The sequence below is a fragment of the Xyrauchen texanus genome, chromosome 49 (genome assembly GCF_025860055.1).
Source record: "Xyrauchen texanus isolate HMW12.3.18 chromosome 49, RBS_HiC_50CHRs, whole genome shotgun sequence".
Classification (NCBI taxonomy): Eukaryota; Metazoa; Chordata; class Actinopteri; order Cypriniformes; family Catostomidae; genus Xyrauchen; species Xyrauchen texanus.
Window position 1 is genome coordinate 1,302,989 of NC_068324.1, and position 16,197 is coordinate 1,319,185.

At 41.1% G+C, this 16,197-nt stretch overlaps 1 protein-coding gene across 2 annotated transcripts in view; it reads right to left on the reverse strand.

Annotated features, from left to right (window-relative positions):
• Positions 1–3,392: 3,392 nt before the first annotated feature.
• LOC127640123 (zinc finger protein 609-like) overlaps positions 3,393–16,197 on the reverse strand; it is a 110,901-nt gene continuing 98,096 nt past the window's right edge. For both annotated transcript variants that reach the window (XM_052122527.1, XM_052122528.1), the window contains 5 exons: positions 10,655–12,980; positions 8,444–8,849; positions 7,263–7,598; positions 6,975–7,053; positions 3,393–6,678 (listed from right to left, as the gene is read on the reverse strand). In XM_052122527.1, the coding sequence (XP_051978487.1) occupies positions 6,980–7,053; positions 7,263–7,598; positions 8,444–8,849; positions 10,655–12,980 (3,142 nt within the window). In that variant the 3' untranslated portion in view covers positions 3,393–6,678; positions 6,975–6,979. The remainder of the gene's footprint in view (positions 6,679–6,974; positions 7,054–7,262; positions 7,599–8,443; positions 8,850–10,654; positions 12,981–16,197) is intronic.

Here is a 16,197-nt window from a genome sequence, read left to right on the forward strand (position 1 = left end):
CATTACAGTTTTATCGTCTGTTAATGCGGATATTCTGTAAACCTGCTTTGAAACGATGTGTGTTGTGAAAGGCGCTATAGAAATAAAATTGAATTGAATTTAATTGAATGAATTTTGGTGAACATTGTCAAAACACTCGAGCCATTTAAATCCCACAATGCACAAGCACAGAGTAAAAAAATAAAATTGTGCACATACACAATTGTCATTATTGTAATTGATTAAATAATTTATTCAAGACCAGCTTGTGCGCAGGCTTTTATTGCCATGTGTGAAACAGAAGCAAGTGCTCCACAAGATGCCCTTTATACTTGCATTTCATTCCGCAACACTTGCATCTTTAAAATACTACAAATATTAAAAGTAAATAATATGTATATATTAATATATACTGTAATAGATTAATACTGCACTGTAAGTGTTGGGTCTGTGAGAGCCACCTATTGACAGCTGTGCCCCCCCACTTTTAAAATGACTGCTACACCCCTGCATAGGAGTACCAGTATTTTCTTTGAAATACCACATAAATAGCATGATAAATGAACATGATTATCATGTATTACCACACGATATGAGCACCGTACACTTTTTTGTGAGAATACAATTTTATCAAGTCTTATTAATGCATTTATTTTTCTCTTTTTAGATGCAGAACGGCTCTATTGGATGTATACAGGGGCTGTTTGTGTTTTGCACACCACGCGCTCACAGGGACGGTGAAAGAGCTCGCGACTGGAATATTAATCTTGCACGTGCTTCGCATAATAAGAGACGAAAAAAAAAAACGCCCAAGAGTACACCGCAAGCCCCCTCATTCAATCTCTTATGCTGGTGGTCTTCAATAAAACTCATTTTCCACGGCTTGTTTAAAATGTTTTTTTTTTAAGAGTTTGAAATATTATGTCACATGTGGACCTATTTTCAAAAGTAACACCAATGAATTCATGTTGGTTTTCCTTTCACGCGAGATTTATTCTCCAGCACACACGCGGGGTCTCCATGGCAACAGCAGAATCCTCAAGCACGCGCGGCTTTCATTCCCGCCATGGTCACCTGACGTGTCCAGGCTGAGGAGAGAAAGAGAGAAAAAAGCGCGCCGAGTACCTCAAGGGCAGGAAGTCTCAAGGCGTTAAACAGATGTCGTTTCCCGTTTTTAATGAGGCACGGCTAATCTCAGAGGTGTGGAAAAAAAGTGCGTTTATACATGTTGATAAGTTTAGTTTCTTTTACAGTCATAACGTTGCAAAATTAGCTATTAGGAGGAGAAACCGAAGTTTTTTCTCATCTTGAAGACAAAATGGTCGAGGTACTTGATTCAAACAACAGATTTACACTGGTTTTGCTTATCAGAAAATTCCTTGCTAATATTCCAAGTCTTTATTTCCATCACACGGTTGAAAATAAAAGATAATTTGCTTTATATTGCACACAAATTAAAGACATAAATTAATACATAATAGTACACAGGTTTATTATTTGGTGGTGCAGAAATGTGTAAACAGCAGGTAAAGTACTGCCCTCTTCAGGTGAAAGCGTGATACTACAAATTACTCAAATACTGATGGCACACATACATCACCCAGACGTCTATTTGATGTGTGTTTACATCTGGAAGACTTTTTTATTTATTTATTTATTTTTTTACATGGTTTGTTGATCTGGAATATGCCTATAAGACGTTTCCTCTCAGATGTCAATAAGACATTCAACAGACGTCTTAGGGATCTTTATGATTCAGAATGTTTGTAAATCTGATCTTTTTAAGATCTTTAGCAGATGTTAATTATAATGTGATGCTTTCCAGATGAAAACCGCTAAAACAGACATCTCAGAGATGTGTGCGGGGTACAGAACAATAAACATAAAACAGGTGTGGATTAAGATCCTCAGGTCCTCTACGCCTCAATTCTAAGCAAGTGCCTAAACATTGCCACAACCCATTTCATTAAATTAGATTAAATGTAATTCATGCATTGATTTTTTTTTTTAATTATACTGTTACATTTAATTCAATTATGCTTTGGCATTTCTATTACAATCTCATGGACCCCCTGTAGTTCCACCAGGAACCAGTAGGGGTTTGATAACTTGAATTGGCCTGAAATGTCTTTATAGTACGGTTTAAAGTAACATGCACTCATGCAGACAGATTGCACTGACATACACTGGCGGACAAAAGTTTGGAATAATGTGCAAATTTGACTCTTATGGAAAGAAATCGGAACATTTCTTCGCCAAAGTGGCATTCAGCTGATCACAACGTATAGTCAGGACATTAATAACATGAAACATTTCTATTACAACTGCAGCAATGACCGCTTTGCAGATCCTTGTAATTCTAGCGGTCAGTTTGTCCAGATACTCAGGTGACCTTTCACCCCACACTTCCTGTAGCACTTGACCTTTCACCCCACACTTCCTGTAGCACTTGCCATAGATGTGACAGTCTTGTCGGGCACTTCTCACGCACATTACAGTCTAACTGATCCCACAAAAGCTCAATGGGGTTCAGATCCGTAACACTCTTTTCCAATTATCTGTTGTCCAATGTCTGTGTTTCTTTGCCCACTCGAACCTTTTCTTTTTGTTTTCCTGTTTCAAAAGTGGCTTTTTCTTTGCAGTTATTCCCATAAGAGTCTTCTCTTTACTGATGTACATGAAACTGGTGTTGAGCGGGTAGAATTCAATGAAGCTGTCAGCGGAGGACATGTGAGGCGTCTATTTCTCAAACTAGAGACTCTGATGTACTTATCCTCTTGTTTAGTTGCACATCTGGTCTTCCACATCTCTTTCTGTCCTTGTTAGAGACAGTTGTGCTTCATCTTTGAAGACTGTAGTTACACCTTTGTATGAAATCTTCAGTTTTGTAGCAATTTCAAGCATTGTATAGCCTTCATTCCTCAAAATAATGATTGACGAGTTTCTAGAGAAATCTGTTTCTTTTAGGCCATTTGTGACCTAATATTGACCATAAGACGTGCCAGTCTATTGCATACTGTGGCAACTCAAAAACAAACACAAAGACAACGTTAAGCTTCATTTAATGAACCAAATATCTTTCAACTGTGTTTGATATAATGGCAAGTGATTTTCTAGCACCAAATGATCAATTTATCATGATTACTCAAGGATGAGGTGTTGGAGTGATGCTGCTGTCTAGATTTGATCAAAAATGACTTTTTTCAAATAGTGATGGAGCTGTTTTACATCAGTAATGTCCTGACTATACATTGTGATCAGTTGAATGCCAGTTTGGTGAATTAAAGTACCAATTTCCTTCCGAAACAGCAAAATCTGTACATTATTACAAACCTTTGGCCACCAGGGTAAAATTCACTATACACATGCAACTCTTTCAGACAGATAAGACACAGATTAACAGGAGTGATTGTCTCATAAAAAGATTTATTTTCTGCCTAAATGTACAAAGGCAAGTTACAGTATTGTATAAAAAAATGTAGCAATTTACACTTTACATAAGAGATCCCTAGGAAGAGAGAGCGGGACAGAGGCAGCGAGACAGTGAAGTGGGTAAGGAAAGAGCGAGAGATGGTTTACAGAAAATGCATCCAAACAGAAATTAACTGGTGTAAACATCATTCTTTCACGTACCGATGACAGACACCGAGCCGCTGCACTCTGCTGATATGGGGTGGGCGGGGCATGAGTAGTGGGACTGATTAAGGGAGGGGCCTAATTAGATTGGAAAACAGAAAATAAAAAGCAAAATCCCTCATCTCTTCCCATGAGGATCGCCCAGGGCAGGCTATATTAACACCGTCTGAGACAAATATGAACAAAGGTGTGAACGGTTAAAACAAAACCGGTTGCTTCATCTTTCTACGAGGTGAAAACGTACTAAAAAACAACAACAAAAAAATAACCCTCAAAAAATAAATTAAAACAATCAAGCGCTTTTTTCCCTCAACAATTATGAATCAAGTCACCAGACAGCACAGGTTTACTGGCTAAACAAGCAAAGACAGAACAATTAAAAGTGAGGTTATTACTATATATATATATATAAAAACGTAGACACTCTTATTAGCGTGTACTGCGTGGCGAGAGGTTGCCTTTTGTCGCCGAGACCAGTGCTGCAGTACAATCTGTTAGAATCGTTATTGTTTGCATTTTGAGTTTAGGTAGCGAAAGCAGGTCCTAAATAAGCATATAACATGTTACGTTTTCCATCGCCACTTTAAAAGGATGCAAAAAAAAAACCAAACCTTAAATGGTTCTGGCCTGGGCCTCTTCTGCAACAAAATAAAACTAGAGTTTTGTATGCATGAGGCCTCATTTACATGAGTTTTAGCTCAAAACACACAAAGGGAGGCTTGAAATTAGCATTCTTAAAGGAGAAAAGAACACACCCGACAGATATTAAATACTTGCCGATTTCCTGTGTTCCTTTGCCGATTGGTAGGTTAAATAAGGGCAATGAATTGGTACTGTTCACTACAGACTACACTTAGTCATCGCACAAAAAGGCGGAAAACAAATGGTTGTTTAACATGGGAGGAAAAGCTGCCTCCTCACTATAAATTATTTAGCATTTTGGAAAATGCATTCTTCCCTGTGGGTTTCCATAATCAAGTTTTCCTGAATAGAGCCGAGAACGATGAACATGCCAAAATGATTTCAAAGGCTCAGATATCAAATATGCTCTCCTGAGAGTTTCATATTCAGACAATAACTGCGAGATGATGAACTGGAAAAACCAGCACCAGATAGCACCGGACTCTCATTGTAAATTCCTCCCCAATTTTGTCTTTATATTCGGAAATCAGACTACAAATCCCTTGACTGCATTACAAACAGAAACAGAAGTAAACTGCAGTAAGATGTGCTTCTAAAAAGTTTCGAGCGGTGTGGGACTGACTTGCTGTTGAAGAGGAGGGGTAGAAAAAGTAGAAAAAAACACTTCTAATATAAAGCTGTTATACCAGCTACATGTTGAAAATATGTCAACAATGGTAGAAAAAAAAAAGGCTTAAAGACCAAAAGAAAGAGATAGTAAGAAAATCAGATAGCATCCAACAACCTTTTTTAAAATATTCCTTTTGTACAATATATACAAAAAGCACATAGTGAGGGAGAAGAGGAAGGACGCCTGCACATGTCGCTTTGCTCTCTGTTTGGGTTAATGCTTTTACCAAGTGCTGAATTACACCATGCAGACCAACTGAAGAAAGTGAGGGAACATTCGAAAGCCTCTTAAATCCTGGATTTCCAACAGCAGCAGGCAGAGCGTACATTTCCAGCCACAGTCTTCCTTGTCTGGCGAGTCCGTGGATCAGTTCGGACCGACCCAAGTTTGAAGTCCAGACAGTGGATGCTGGCTCTACGCCTCTCTTGGGGTTATCAGATCACCAAGCATTGAAGCTCTGCCATCGGACTTCACTCATGCAGTCTAGCATGAGATTAGCAAGCAGCATATCAATGTATCCGTGAGCGAAGAGTTCAGTTTGTGACCAGACAAACACAGTTCAGTACAGTCTGGTAACTCCATTGGCAAACACACATATTAGCCCCAATCGACTGTCTGGGCTTGGGAAGAGCAGCTAGCCCTGTCTCCACACATGTACGCCACTGATAACAACGTTAATGCTGCAATACTAGCCGGAAACACCTCCAATTCTTTGAGTCCAGTTTGGCATTCAAAGTTGTCGCCAATGGGAACACTTCATCAACGAGAGCGGCCGATGTCTCCTCTTCCCTCCACAGCCCGGACAATCCAACGGTCAGAGAAGTCCGAACGGAACTGAAATGCACGCCATTGCAGAACCAACCAATAACAAACCATTTCCTTGTCCTGGAGAGAAAAGGGAAATCTGCTGCTTTTGACTCGCACAGCAAAATGTCCAATGACTCTAGGCGACTTGTTCATTATCCACAGCTGAATATTAAAAGCAACAAAAGGACATAACATAAGAAACATTAACATTGAAGACAGCGGAAGTGCGTTTTTAAAACAAATGCCTTTAAAAAAACAAAAAAAACCAGATGATTCAGACTACCAGAGATCAAGAATGGCATCACAATGGTAAACCTAACCGAGTTTACTGCCCTGAATGATCGGAGTGAAGAAATCAAGCCTTATCCACTTGCATAGTCCACAGACAGAGCGAGGGATTATGTATATGTAGAAAGCTGAAAAGCGACAGCTAATATGCTGGCATCCTTCTCTCAATAAAACAAACAAACAAACAAACACCATTGTAATCCTCAGGGCTCTAGAGCAGCAGTCCAGAACAGTAGCACTTCATGCTTTCCATAAAGGCCCATGCTTTAGCACAACAATGTAGTGACTTCCAGAATGTCTTTGTTTCCGGGTTCATTCAAGATTTTTCAGAGAGCTTGTTTCAGAGAGCTTGCAAATCATGAGGTTCGCTGCAGACAGGCCATGTCTCCTCTCTCCTGAGTATGTAGTCAGCAGCACAGAGAGGTGGGCACCTGGACGTGCGCTTCCAGAGGCTGGCGGAGGTGGGGTGGAGTTGGACGATTACGAGGCTGGGCATCCACTTTCCTTCTCCGACGATGGTGGTCAAAGATGCCGGGAAATCCGGGAAACCAAAAATAAATCGGGAACATCATTGAACTGATGTCGTAACAAGCTCCACACCATGTCCTCATGTGAACCAGTCACATGTCTGCAGAAAAACGGCCAGTCACTTCTCTCTAGAGGGACAATGAGAATAAATCTGATTAGAAAATCTTATTTGAAGGTTTCTGAAAATATGATTTATTTTGGAGAACATTTTTAAATGATGGACAGCATTGCAAGTATTCTGTCTACTTTGCAATATACATGATGAGCTTTTGACCACTAGAGGACAGCAAAGACTGCAGCACTACACAACAGGACACGGGAACTTTATTACAAAACTCAGAGAATCAGTCAAGACCACATCACAATGCCTAAGATGAAATGTGAATAGCTTTTGAGTTTTTAAGTAAAAGATGAACAAACTTACCATTCTCACCTCCGTGCTGGGGGGTACAGTGAGGGGGCAGAGGCTTGTTGACTGGCAACAATGGCTGAAGAGGAGATACCTGTGAGATGGAGAAACACCTTCATTATGTATCAGCGAATCCAAAACAGACTACATGCCAAGTAGTCAGTGTCAAGGTGAAACTTTGCACCCTTAGCACTTGGCACCCTTAGCATCTTCCCTCAAACTACACATGTAAAAGCAAGACTAATTCCCAGATTACATCACAGAACATCCCTATTAGTAATGATATTCCATTGCTTAACTCACCTGTAGCATAGGACAAGTCATACTGTCCTGGGAGTAGTTGGTAGCCCAGGTGATGGTGAGAGGGCATGATTCGGTGAGAGGGCGAAGATCTAGGACGTTCGTTATCTCTCTCCCTCTCACTCCCGCTTCGATCTCTTTCATGGGGTGTCCTTTCACCCACCGTGGGCGATTTGCTCTTGTACTGGCTAGCATGCTGATGCAGGATGTCCAAGGCTTTGGACTCAGATGCAGACTTGCCGCTCACTGTAGGACTGGCACGAGCTTTCTCGCCCTCCTCACCAGGGGGCATCTTACCGCCATACGGGGAAAAAGAGTATCCCGGTGACAGGTACGACGCTAAGAGAAGAGATGACATTGGTGTTGATTATGACCATTTTATATATCAGTGTTTTGGCAATCAGTAAATTAAAATTGTGTCCAATTCCTCAAAAGGGCTTAAACCATGCACTCGGAAGTCGTCTTCTTTTTTGTGTGCCACACTTGCATGGTCAAGCTCCAAGCCAAAGTATACATTGTTAACCACGAACCAGTACTGATGCATTTGATGCATGTGCACTATTACTGCTTTGTGTTGCTCTCTTAGTACTGTCAACTCCAGGCGCATATGCAGGAAATGTGCTTCAGAGCATGTGAGAGAAGCAGGAGAAATTAAAAATATAGACAATCTGTTCACATAATGTAATTTACATGATCCATGTGTTACGAAATGCGGGTCTCAAATGTTTTTTTGTATTTTTTATTTCTTGTAGCAGATGGAAACTACGTCTCACTAATAGTTTTATACAAATGTTTTGTATCATCACACTTTGTTAAAGAGGGTTGACTAAATACTGTGCAAGCTGAACATCTATCGAAGGCTACACATATAGAGGAAGCACAATGAATCTCATATCAAACACAGGCTATTTAGTCTTACTGAGTGACATAAATGATAAACAACCTATTCAACAGGCAACTAAATGAGCGAATACACATGAGCCAATATTTGAGCGGGGCGACTACTCGATCCACGCTGCTCACATGCTTTAAGCACATCAAACACGGACCGCCCACGTATCTATCAAAACAGGGGTGCACGCTGTCAGTATGCACGTACTATGCTGATGAGAAAATGTGTGTCACACACACTACAAGCAAGACTAAAGTATACTTTGGCATTATTACCCATACAATGTACTTACGAGGGTAATTCTGCATCATCACCCTGTATCCCGGATGGCTGGGGTCATAGCCCTGGCTATAGGGGTATCCATGCATGTAGGACATATATGACTGGTGCTGCGGCAGAGGTGAGGAAAACTGCATATGTGCTCGTGGGTCTTTGCTGACTCTATGCTCCTCTGAGGCCGATGAGGTTCGTGGCTCTGCCCCTTCCCTGCTTTCCTCTTTAGAGGGAGTGTCTCTAGGAGGACGTGACCTTTCATCTTTGCTCTTCCGGTCTCTTTCGCGGTCTCTGTCCCGATCTCTGTCCCGTTCTCGCTCACGATCACGTTCTCTCTCCTCCTTCCACCTCTCATCCTCTATCTGTTTCTGAGCATCGGGGTACTTGCTGGGGTAAACATAGGGCCACAGTCGAGAGTCTGGCTCCTGGAAAGGAGAGTGGAATTTGAAATGTTCATTATGACAAAAACTACATGGTGAGTGATTTTATATCTATATAATAAAAATGTCACTTATGTGAGTCTACATTTTATTTTTTTATTTTTTTTTATTTATTAACTTATTTGACAGGGACAGTGTACATTAATTAGCATTACTGCAAATGCACCAGAATTAGCCAAAAGGCTATTTTTCATCCGTTGTCCCTGGACAGATCTTAATATTGTCTACCTTAAAAAGAAAAACAGCTTTAAAACATTACAAGGAAAATACAAAATATAAAAACAATAAAACAATATAACTCGTTAAATCCTTTAAATTAATACAGTGTACAAATTCACTATATTTTCAACATTAGGTTAAAATTAAATATAATAATGTTGAACACAGTTACCCAACAGGGACACAGATGACAGCACGATCGGGTAGAGGGAAATTATAGCCTATATACTTATTAGTGTTGACATGACTGGTGTAATATGAACCAGTTTTTTAGGTGCTTTTTAAACAAAGTGTATGTAGTGAGTTCTCTAATATTCTGAGAAACAGAGTTCCAATTCTGTGCTGCTGAGACTGAAAAAGCATGCTGGCTGAATGCAGTTTTCCACAAAGGAACAACACAGTCTCCTCGGGCCGACCCTCGTGTTACTCGCTGTGAGGAGTTTCTGATGTTTATAAATTTACTGAGTGGGGGAGAAGACAGACCATAAATTATTTTATATAACAGACATAAGTTAGAATACTTGATAGCATTTTCCCAACTTAAAAGTTTATGCTTTTGTAATATGGCACAATGGTGAGATCTAAATGATTTTTTATCTAAAATTTTGATTGTTTGCTTGTAAAGTGACTCTAATGGTTTTAACGTTATTTTCTTTGCTTGTGACCATGTTGTAAGGCAATAAGTGATGTGGGGCAAAACCATACTATACATAAACATTTTGGCGGCCTCAGTTGATAAGTGTGATCTTATAAAACGGAAATTTGCGATATTAAATTTAACTCGATTACAAACCAGTTTTATCTGTGATTTAAAGGTTAGTTTTAGAGTCTATTATGATGCCTAGATATTTAAATTCTGACACAACTTTTATTTTTTCCCCTGACACATAAATATCATGCTGATTGTTTGTAGTGTTTGATTTCGAAAAGTACATTGAAACTGTTTTATTTACATTAAGTTTTAAACAAGATTGATTTAACCATTCAGAAACTTGAACCATTGACTGTGTAAGCTTTTCAGCAACTTGTTTCCTGTTTTTACCATGGGTATAAATAACTGTATCGTCAGCATACATTTGAATACAGACGTCTGGACAACATGACGGTAGGTCGTTTATATAAAGCGAAAATAACAGTGGTCCCAAAATAGAACCCTGAGGAACCCCCGTAGATGTAACAAGGGGCGGTGAATGGCAGTCACTAATCCTGACTGACTGTGGGCGATTCGATAGATATGATTTTATCCATTTTACTGCATCTGACGAAAAATTGAATTTATTTAATTTGCTTAATAATATTTTATGGTTTACAGTATCGAAGGCCTTTTTTAGATCGAGAAACACAGCTCCAACCACACCACCTTTATCCATCAGATGTTTAATATTTTCTATGAAAAACAATTTGCAGTTTCCGCTGAATATTGAGTTCTAAAACCAAATTGCATAGAGTGAAGGGAAAATGTAGTTTCACAATACATTTTTAAATTGTAATAAAAAATATGAGCCTCTACAACTAAATTTGCAAAAGGAAAGAAACTTCAAGCAATGCCTGAAGCATCTTAATTTCCATACCTGTCTATACATGTACATGGCCTGCTCCATAGCCGACCTTCCAGACTCTAGGCTTAGTTTCTGCTCATCCTTTCCATGATGTCCCGCTTCACTTAGCTTCATTTTTAAACCCTCAACCTGCTGGGTCTGCCCCTTGCCATCTTCTCCTTTAGGGATAATGACAGACTTGCCTGGATCTGTAGGATCTTTGGGCTTGCCTTGTGGGGAGGGCTTGCCTAAGTCTGAGATGCTTGGAGCCTTAGATAAGGTAGGGGGAACTGAAGCTTTCTGCTTCCATTCTTCAGACTTCATAGCGGCTTCCCTGTCCTTCTGAGCAGCCTCTGACTTCTTCTCAGCGACGCGATGCTGTTCAGCTGCTTGTCGCTGCCGGTCCTCACACTGTTGCCTGTAAGCAGGGTTTGTGCTCATCAGGTGGTTATGGTAGGCCTGATCTGGGGAATAGCCATAGGGAGATACATAGGCATACTGATTGTAATAAAGGGGCTGCATGAACATGCTAGAACGCTGCTGAATGACTGAAGGCTGCTGTTGCTGCTGAGAGGATGAACCTATGTCTGGCTTTCGATCTTCATGTTGTTCCAATTTGCTCTTGTCGATCCCTGGTTCTTCCTCTTTCTTCACTTTTACTGCACCATCTTGCAACGATGTGGCAGGGTTTGAGACTCCTGGACTGGGGTTTGGGTTGCCATAATTGGGCGAGTAGTAGGCTTCATAACCTGGGAAATAAGAGGAGTCTTTATTTGGTGGTTGGGGTGGGAACAGGGATTTCTTGGCACTTTCACGAACAGCCTGATCCTCAGACTTGACCTTCACACCCTCCACTTTGCCCTCACCATCCTCCCCAGCATCAGAGATGTCAGAGTATGCTGGGCTGTTGGTCTTCACAGAAGAGTTGTCTGCCCCATTTTGGGCTACCACATGAAGTGGAGTGAGAGGTTGTGCTATTCCACCACTTTCTATCCGACTGGCAACACCAATGGATGGACTGGGAGAATTGTCCGAAAAGCTGTAGATTTTGTCTGCTTCTGCTTTCATGCTGGCTAGCCGACTCTGATGAGGGTCTGTGGAACCATTTAACAGCCCCTCACTCTTAATGCCTTGGTCTGAGCTCTCAGAATATGGGCTCTTACCTTCTTCGGGTTTCCCTCCTTTTCCAGGGGCTTTTGGACTGTCTCCTTCCTTACCACCCTCTTTCTTTTTCTTTTCTTTCTTCTTCTTGTCCTTAGAGCCACTCAAGGCTGGGTTCACTGAAGGATCTCCGATTACTACTGGTTTGGGTTGAATAGTTTTTAGTTGGGGGCTTTTGCTAATGGACTGTACAACAGAGCCCATACTAGAGGAGGAGCCAGAATTGGGGGCAGGAAAGCCAGCTGTTGGTAAGCCATACGACTGTTGTGGTGGTAATGAGGGTACAAGGGGCCTTGCTGACTTAGTTCCCTTCTGAGCAAGCTTGTCTGCCTTAGTACCACTGCCAGACTTCTTGGCTTTATCCAAGCCTTTTTTATCATCAATGCCATCATTGCTCGTCTCATCTGTAAGACATGGGCCATCTTCACAGCCATCCATTGGCACACCAGAATCAAGCTCAGCCTCTAGTTTCTTCTTGCCAGGCTGCTTAGAGCTGAACCTGCCTGATGAGGGTGATGAGCTCTGCGCATCAAATCCTCTGCCTTTGGGGGTGATCGACCTTGCAGGAGACGCACAGCCCTTCTGGGAAATGGATGCACCATTGCAACTGCCTGGCTCTGGGTGCAAAGTGGAGTCCTCACCATATTCACTATCGCCATCTATGTCTAGCTTAATGTCATCATCATTGTGAGCGCGAGCCTGGTGATACTTCAAGCCATTGATGTGCTTGTACTTCTTGTTGCAGTTGGGATGTGGACAGTCAATGAGCACTGGTGAGGGGCAGTTGCGGTCCAAAGAAGGGGGAAAGGGGTCTGCTTTGATGTTGGAGAGGGGAAGAATAGGGTGAGGTATTCCACTGATCAAACTGGTCCGCATACGTTTGCTACCCTTTGTGTCCTCTGAACTGGAATTGGGCTCCATGTCTGAGGCAGGTTTGTTCTTGCGTTTGTTAGCAGATGATGGGCTAGCCTTTACATCCTCAGTATTACTGTTTGGTGGGGTGCGACGTTCAGAGGAATTCTGACTACCCCGTCGCCCCTTACTGTTGGACGCAGCTCGAGTCTTGCTGTTGTTGCTGCCTTTATTATCAGAAGAGTTGCTGTTCTCATTGACTGGCGTGTTGCTATTGGGCCTCATTCTCTTACCCCGCCCACGACTGTTCCTCATCTCCAAGTCACTTGTGGGTGATTCACAAAACCTGGAGAAAACAGCAAATAGGGATTACATTCTGAATCATCAATCAGCATGACTCAATAAATGCCTGAACTGCGATGCACCTCACTGATCTCTGCCTGCATCACCTTGGTCTAATGATGGACTACACTCTTATAATGGAATATATAGACTATCAATTAGTTACCAACAAAAGCCTCTTCAGCCAAGTAACAAAGGACAATGCATCTATGTGAACTTCTGCAGTTAATCCAGGATGGACTTCAAAAGACATTAGTCGTTAATCTTACAGTTCATACAAAATCGATGTTTAAATACTGACCTTAACACTTCCTTAGTTTCGGTTAATTGATTGGTTGATCTTCTGTAAAGCTTCTTTGAAACAGTGTGTTGTGAAAGCGCTATACAAATAAAAATGACTTGACTTCCATTTCCCCCAAAACTCTAAATTATCTGCATACCAAATTCTCTTGGATGAGAGATTGCTTCTCCTGAAACATGCATCCCCAATTGGATGCCATAAGTGCCTCACCAGTGGGCCCAGGAGAGCCAGCCACTTGCTATGCATTTTTATCCTCCCATTAACCATGATCTCGACAGCAACGCTTGTTCTGATGAATGACACACAGTGGCACAGGATGACCTGGTTGCTGATTAGATGTAGTGTGATAACATCCAACAGATAAAGCACAGGCTTAGAGTAGGGCTGGGCGATATGGACCAAAAATCACATCTTGGTATTTTTAGGCTGAATGGTGATGCACAATATCTCTGCATTTTCTTTGAAGTGGACTAAATGCTCAGTTTAAGTCAAAGCCACATGTGAGATGGTAAATTAAGTTTGCAACACGCTTTGTTTTGGGGCAGAAGACTTTCAGGGCTGCGAAGGCTTCGCGGCCGGGTTTGCAGCAGCACGAAGTTTAACACATACTGCAGTTAATGGCGCTGTTGTAAATGCTGGAAGAGATTTGTAGTGCTTTCACTTTTGGATGCAACCTGTTTATGGTGTTCTCTACAGATGACATGCAGGGCTCGACATTGAGCATTGTGATGTGCTTGACCTTCAGACGAGAAAATTGGTCATTCAATTGTCCGAGTAAAACAGTTACTCGTCCAGAGAGAAAAAAGGACATGTATTGGTTACATACTCAAGTAATGAGTTTCTGTTGTATGTTTTCTAAAATTATGACATACCTAATAGTATTAAACCCATGCAATGGCCAACCTAATAGTATTAAACCCATGCAATGGCCAACCTAATAGTATTAAACCCATGCAATGGCCAACCTAATAGTATTAAACCCATGCATTGGCCAACCTAATAGTATTAAACCCATGCAATGGCCAACCTAATAGTATTAAACCCATGCAATGGCCAACCTAATAGTATTAAACCCATGCATTGGCCAACCTAATAGTATTAAACCCATGCAATGGCCAACCTAATAGTATTAAACCCATGCATTGGCCAACCTAATGTATTAAACCCATGCATTGGCCAACCTAATGTATTAAACCCATGCAATGGCCAACCTAATAGTATTAAACCCATGCAATGGCCAACCTAATAGTATTAAACCCATGCAATGGCCAACCTAATAGTATTAAACCCATGCAATGGCCAACCTAATAGTATTAAACCCATGCAATGGCCAACCTAATAGTATTAAACCCATGCATTGGCCAACCTAATAGTACTATACCCATGCATTGGCCAACCTAATAGTATTAAACCCATGCAATGGCCAACCTAATAGTATTAAACCCATGCAATGGCCAACTTAATAGTATTATACCCATGCAATGGCCAGCCTAATAGTACTATACCCATGCATTGGCCAACCTAATAGTATTATACCCATGCAATGGCCAACCTAATAGTATTATACCCATGCAATGGCCAACCTAATAGTATTATACCCATGCAATGGCCAACCTAATAGTATTAAACCCATGCAATGGCCAACTTAATAGTATTATACCCATGCAATGGCCAGCCTAATAGTACTATACCCATGCAATGGCCAACCTAATAGTATTATACCCATGCAATGGCCAGCCTAATAGTATTATACCCATGCAATGGCCAACCTAATAGTATTATACCCATGCAATGGCCAGCCTAATAGTATTATACCCATGCAATGGCCAGCCTAATAGTATTATACCCATGCAATGGCCAACTTAATAGTATTATACCCATGCAATGGCCAACTTAATAGTATTATACCCATGCAATGGCCAGCCTAATAGTATTATACCCATGCAATGGCCAACTTAATAGTATTATACCCATGCAATGGCCAGCCTAATAGTATTATACCCATGCAATGGCCAGCCTAATAGTATTATACCCATGCAATCAACTAGACTCTCTGGGACAGAAATGTAAACTGCACAGGGTACTAAGGGATGTTATTTTATATTACATGTCAAATAAAGGAATCAAATAAAGGAAAGCATCCATCACCATCATTTACAGCAGGGGTGCTGACACTTCTATGCCGTGTCTCACATGTTGCAGCAGAACTTGTGAGCGAGTGGGGTGCACAGACACAGAGGGAAAGTGGAGGCGGGGTAGTGTGGAGAGTGTGAGACAGGAGACATGCAAACACGGCAAGGTTTTACGGAAGAAACGGTTATGTAACGCAACATTAAACTATATCATATAAACAGTATTGTCTCATCCTATATCTCGTTTGAAAATATATCGAAATACCGCCCAGCCCTAACACAGAGGCAGGAGCACCCAGGGTGTTCAAAGCACAGGCATAAAACCGTAGTAAAACAAAGTTGTTCCGGAAGCTGTCTCTGGGCCCCTCGACCCACATAACTTAAAGAGTTGAGATTTCTAAGGACCAGCAGAATGACAGGACTTAAAAGTGACACTAAATAACACTAAAAGCTTGTGATATATTTCTATAAGATAAGGATGTGCATTAAAACTACTCGAGTAAAAAAGTCACGTAATTGTTTTAATGATTGATCAGTGTTACTTCTGAGTACTCAAGTACTTTTGCCCATCACTAATCTGTTTAACAGGGATAAACAGTCTGATAGAGGCTTTTGCAATGGTTAAAAGTAAAAAAGAAATTGGCATTACATTTGCATTCACCTTTATTACTTGAACCTGTTCCAAGGTCTTTACATTATGTGACTCTTACTGGAATGCTCAGAACATTCGGAAGAAATGCTACCACATGAATCCACTGCATCATCTTTATTGGCGCCCTCCCAAGGGG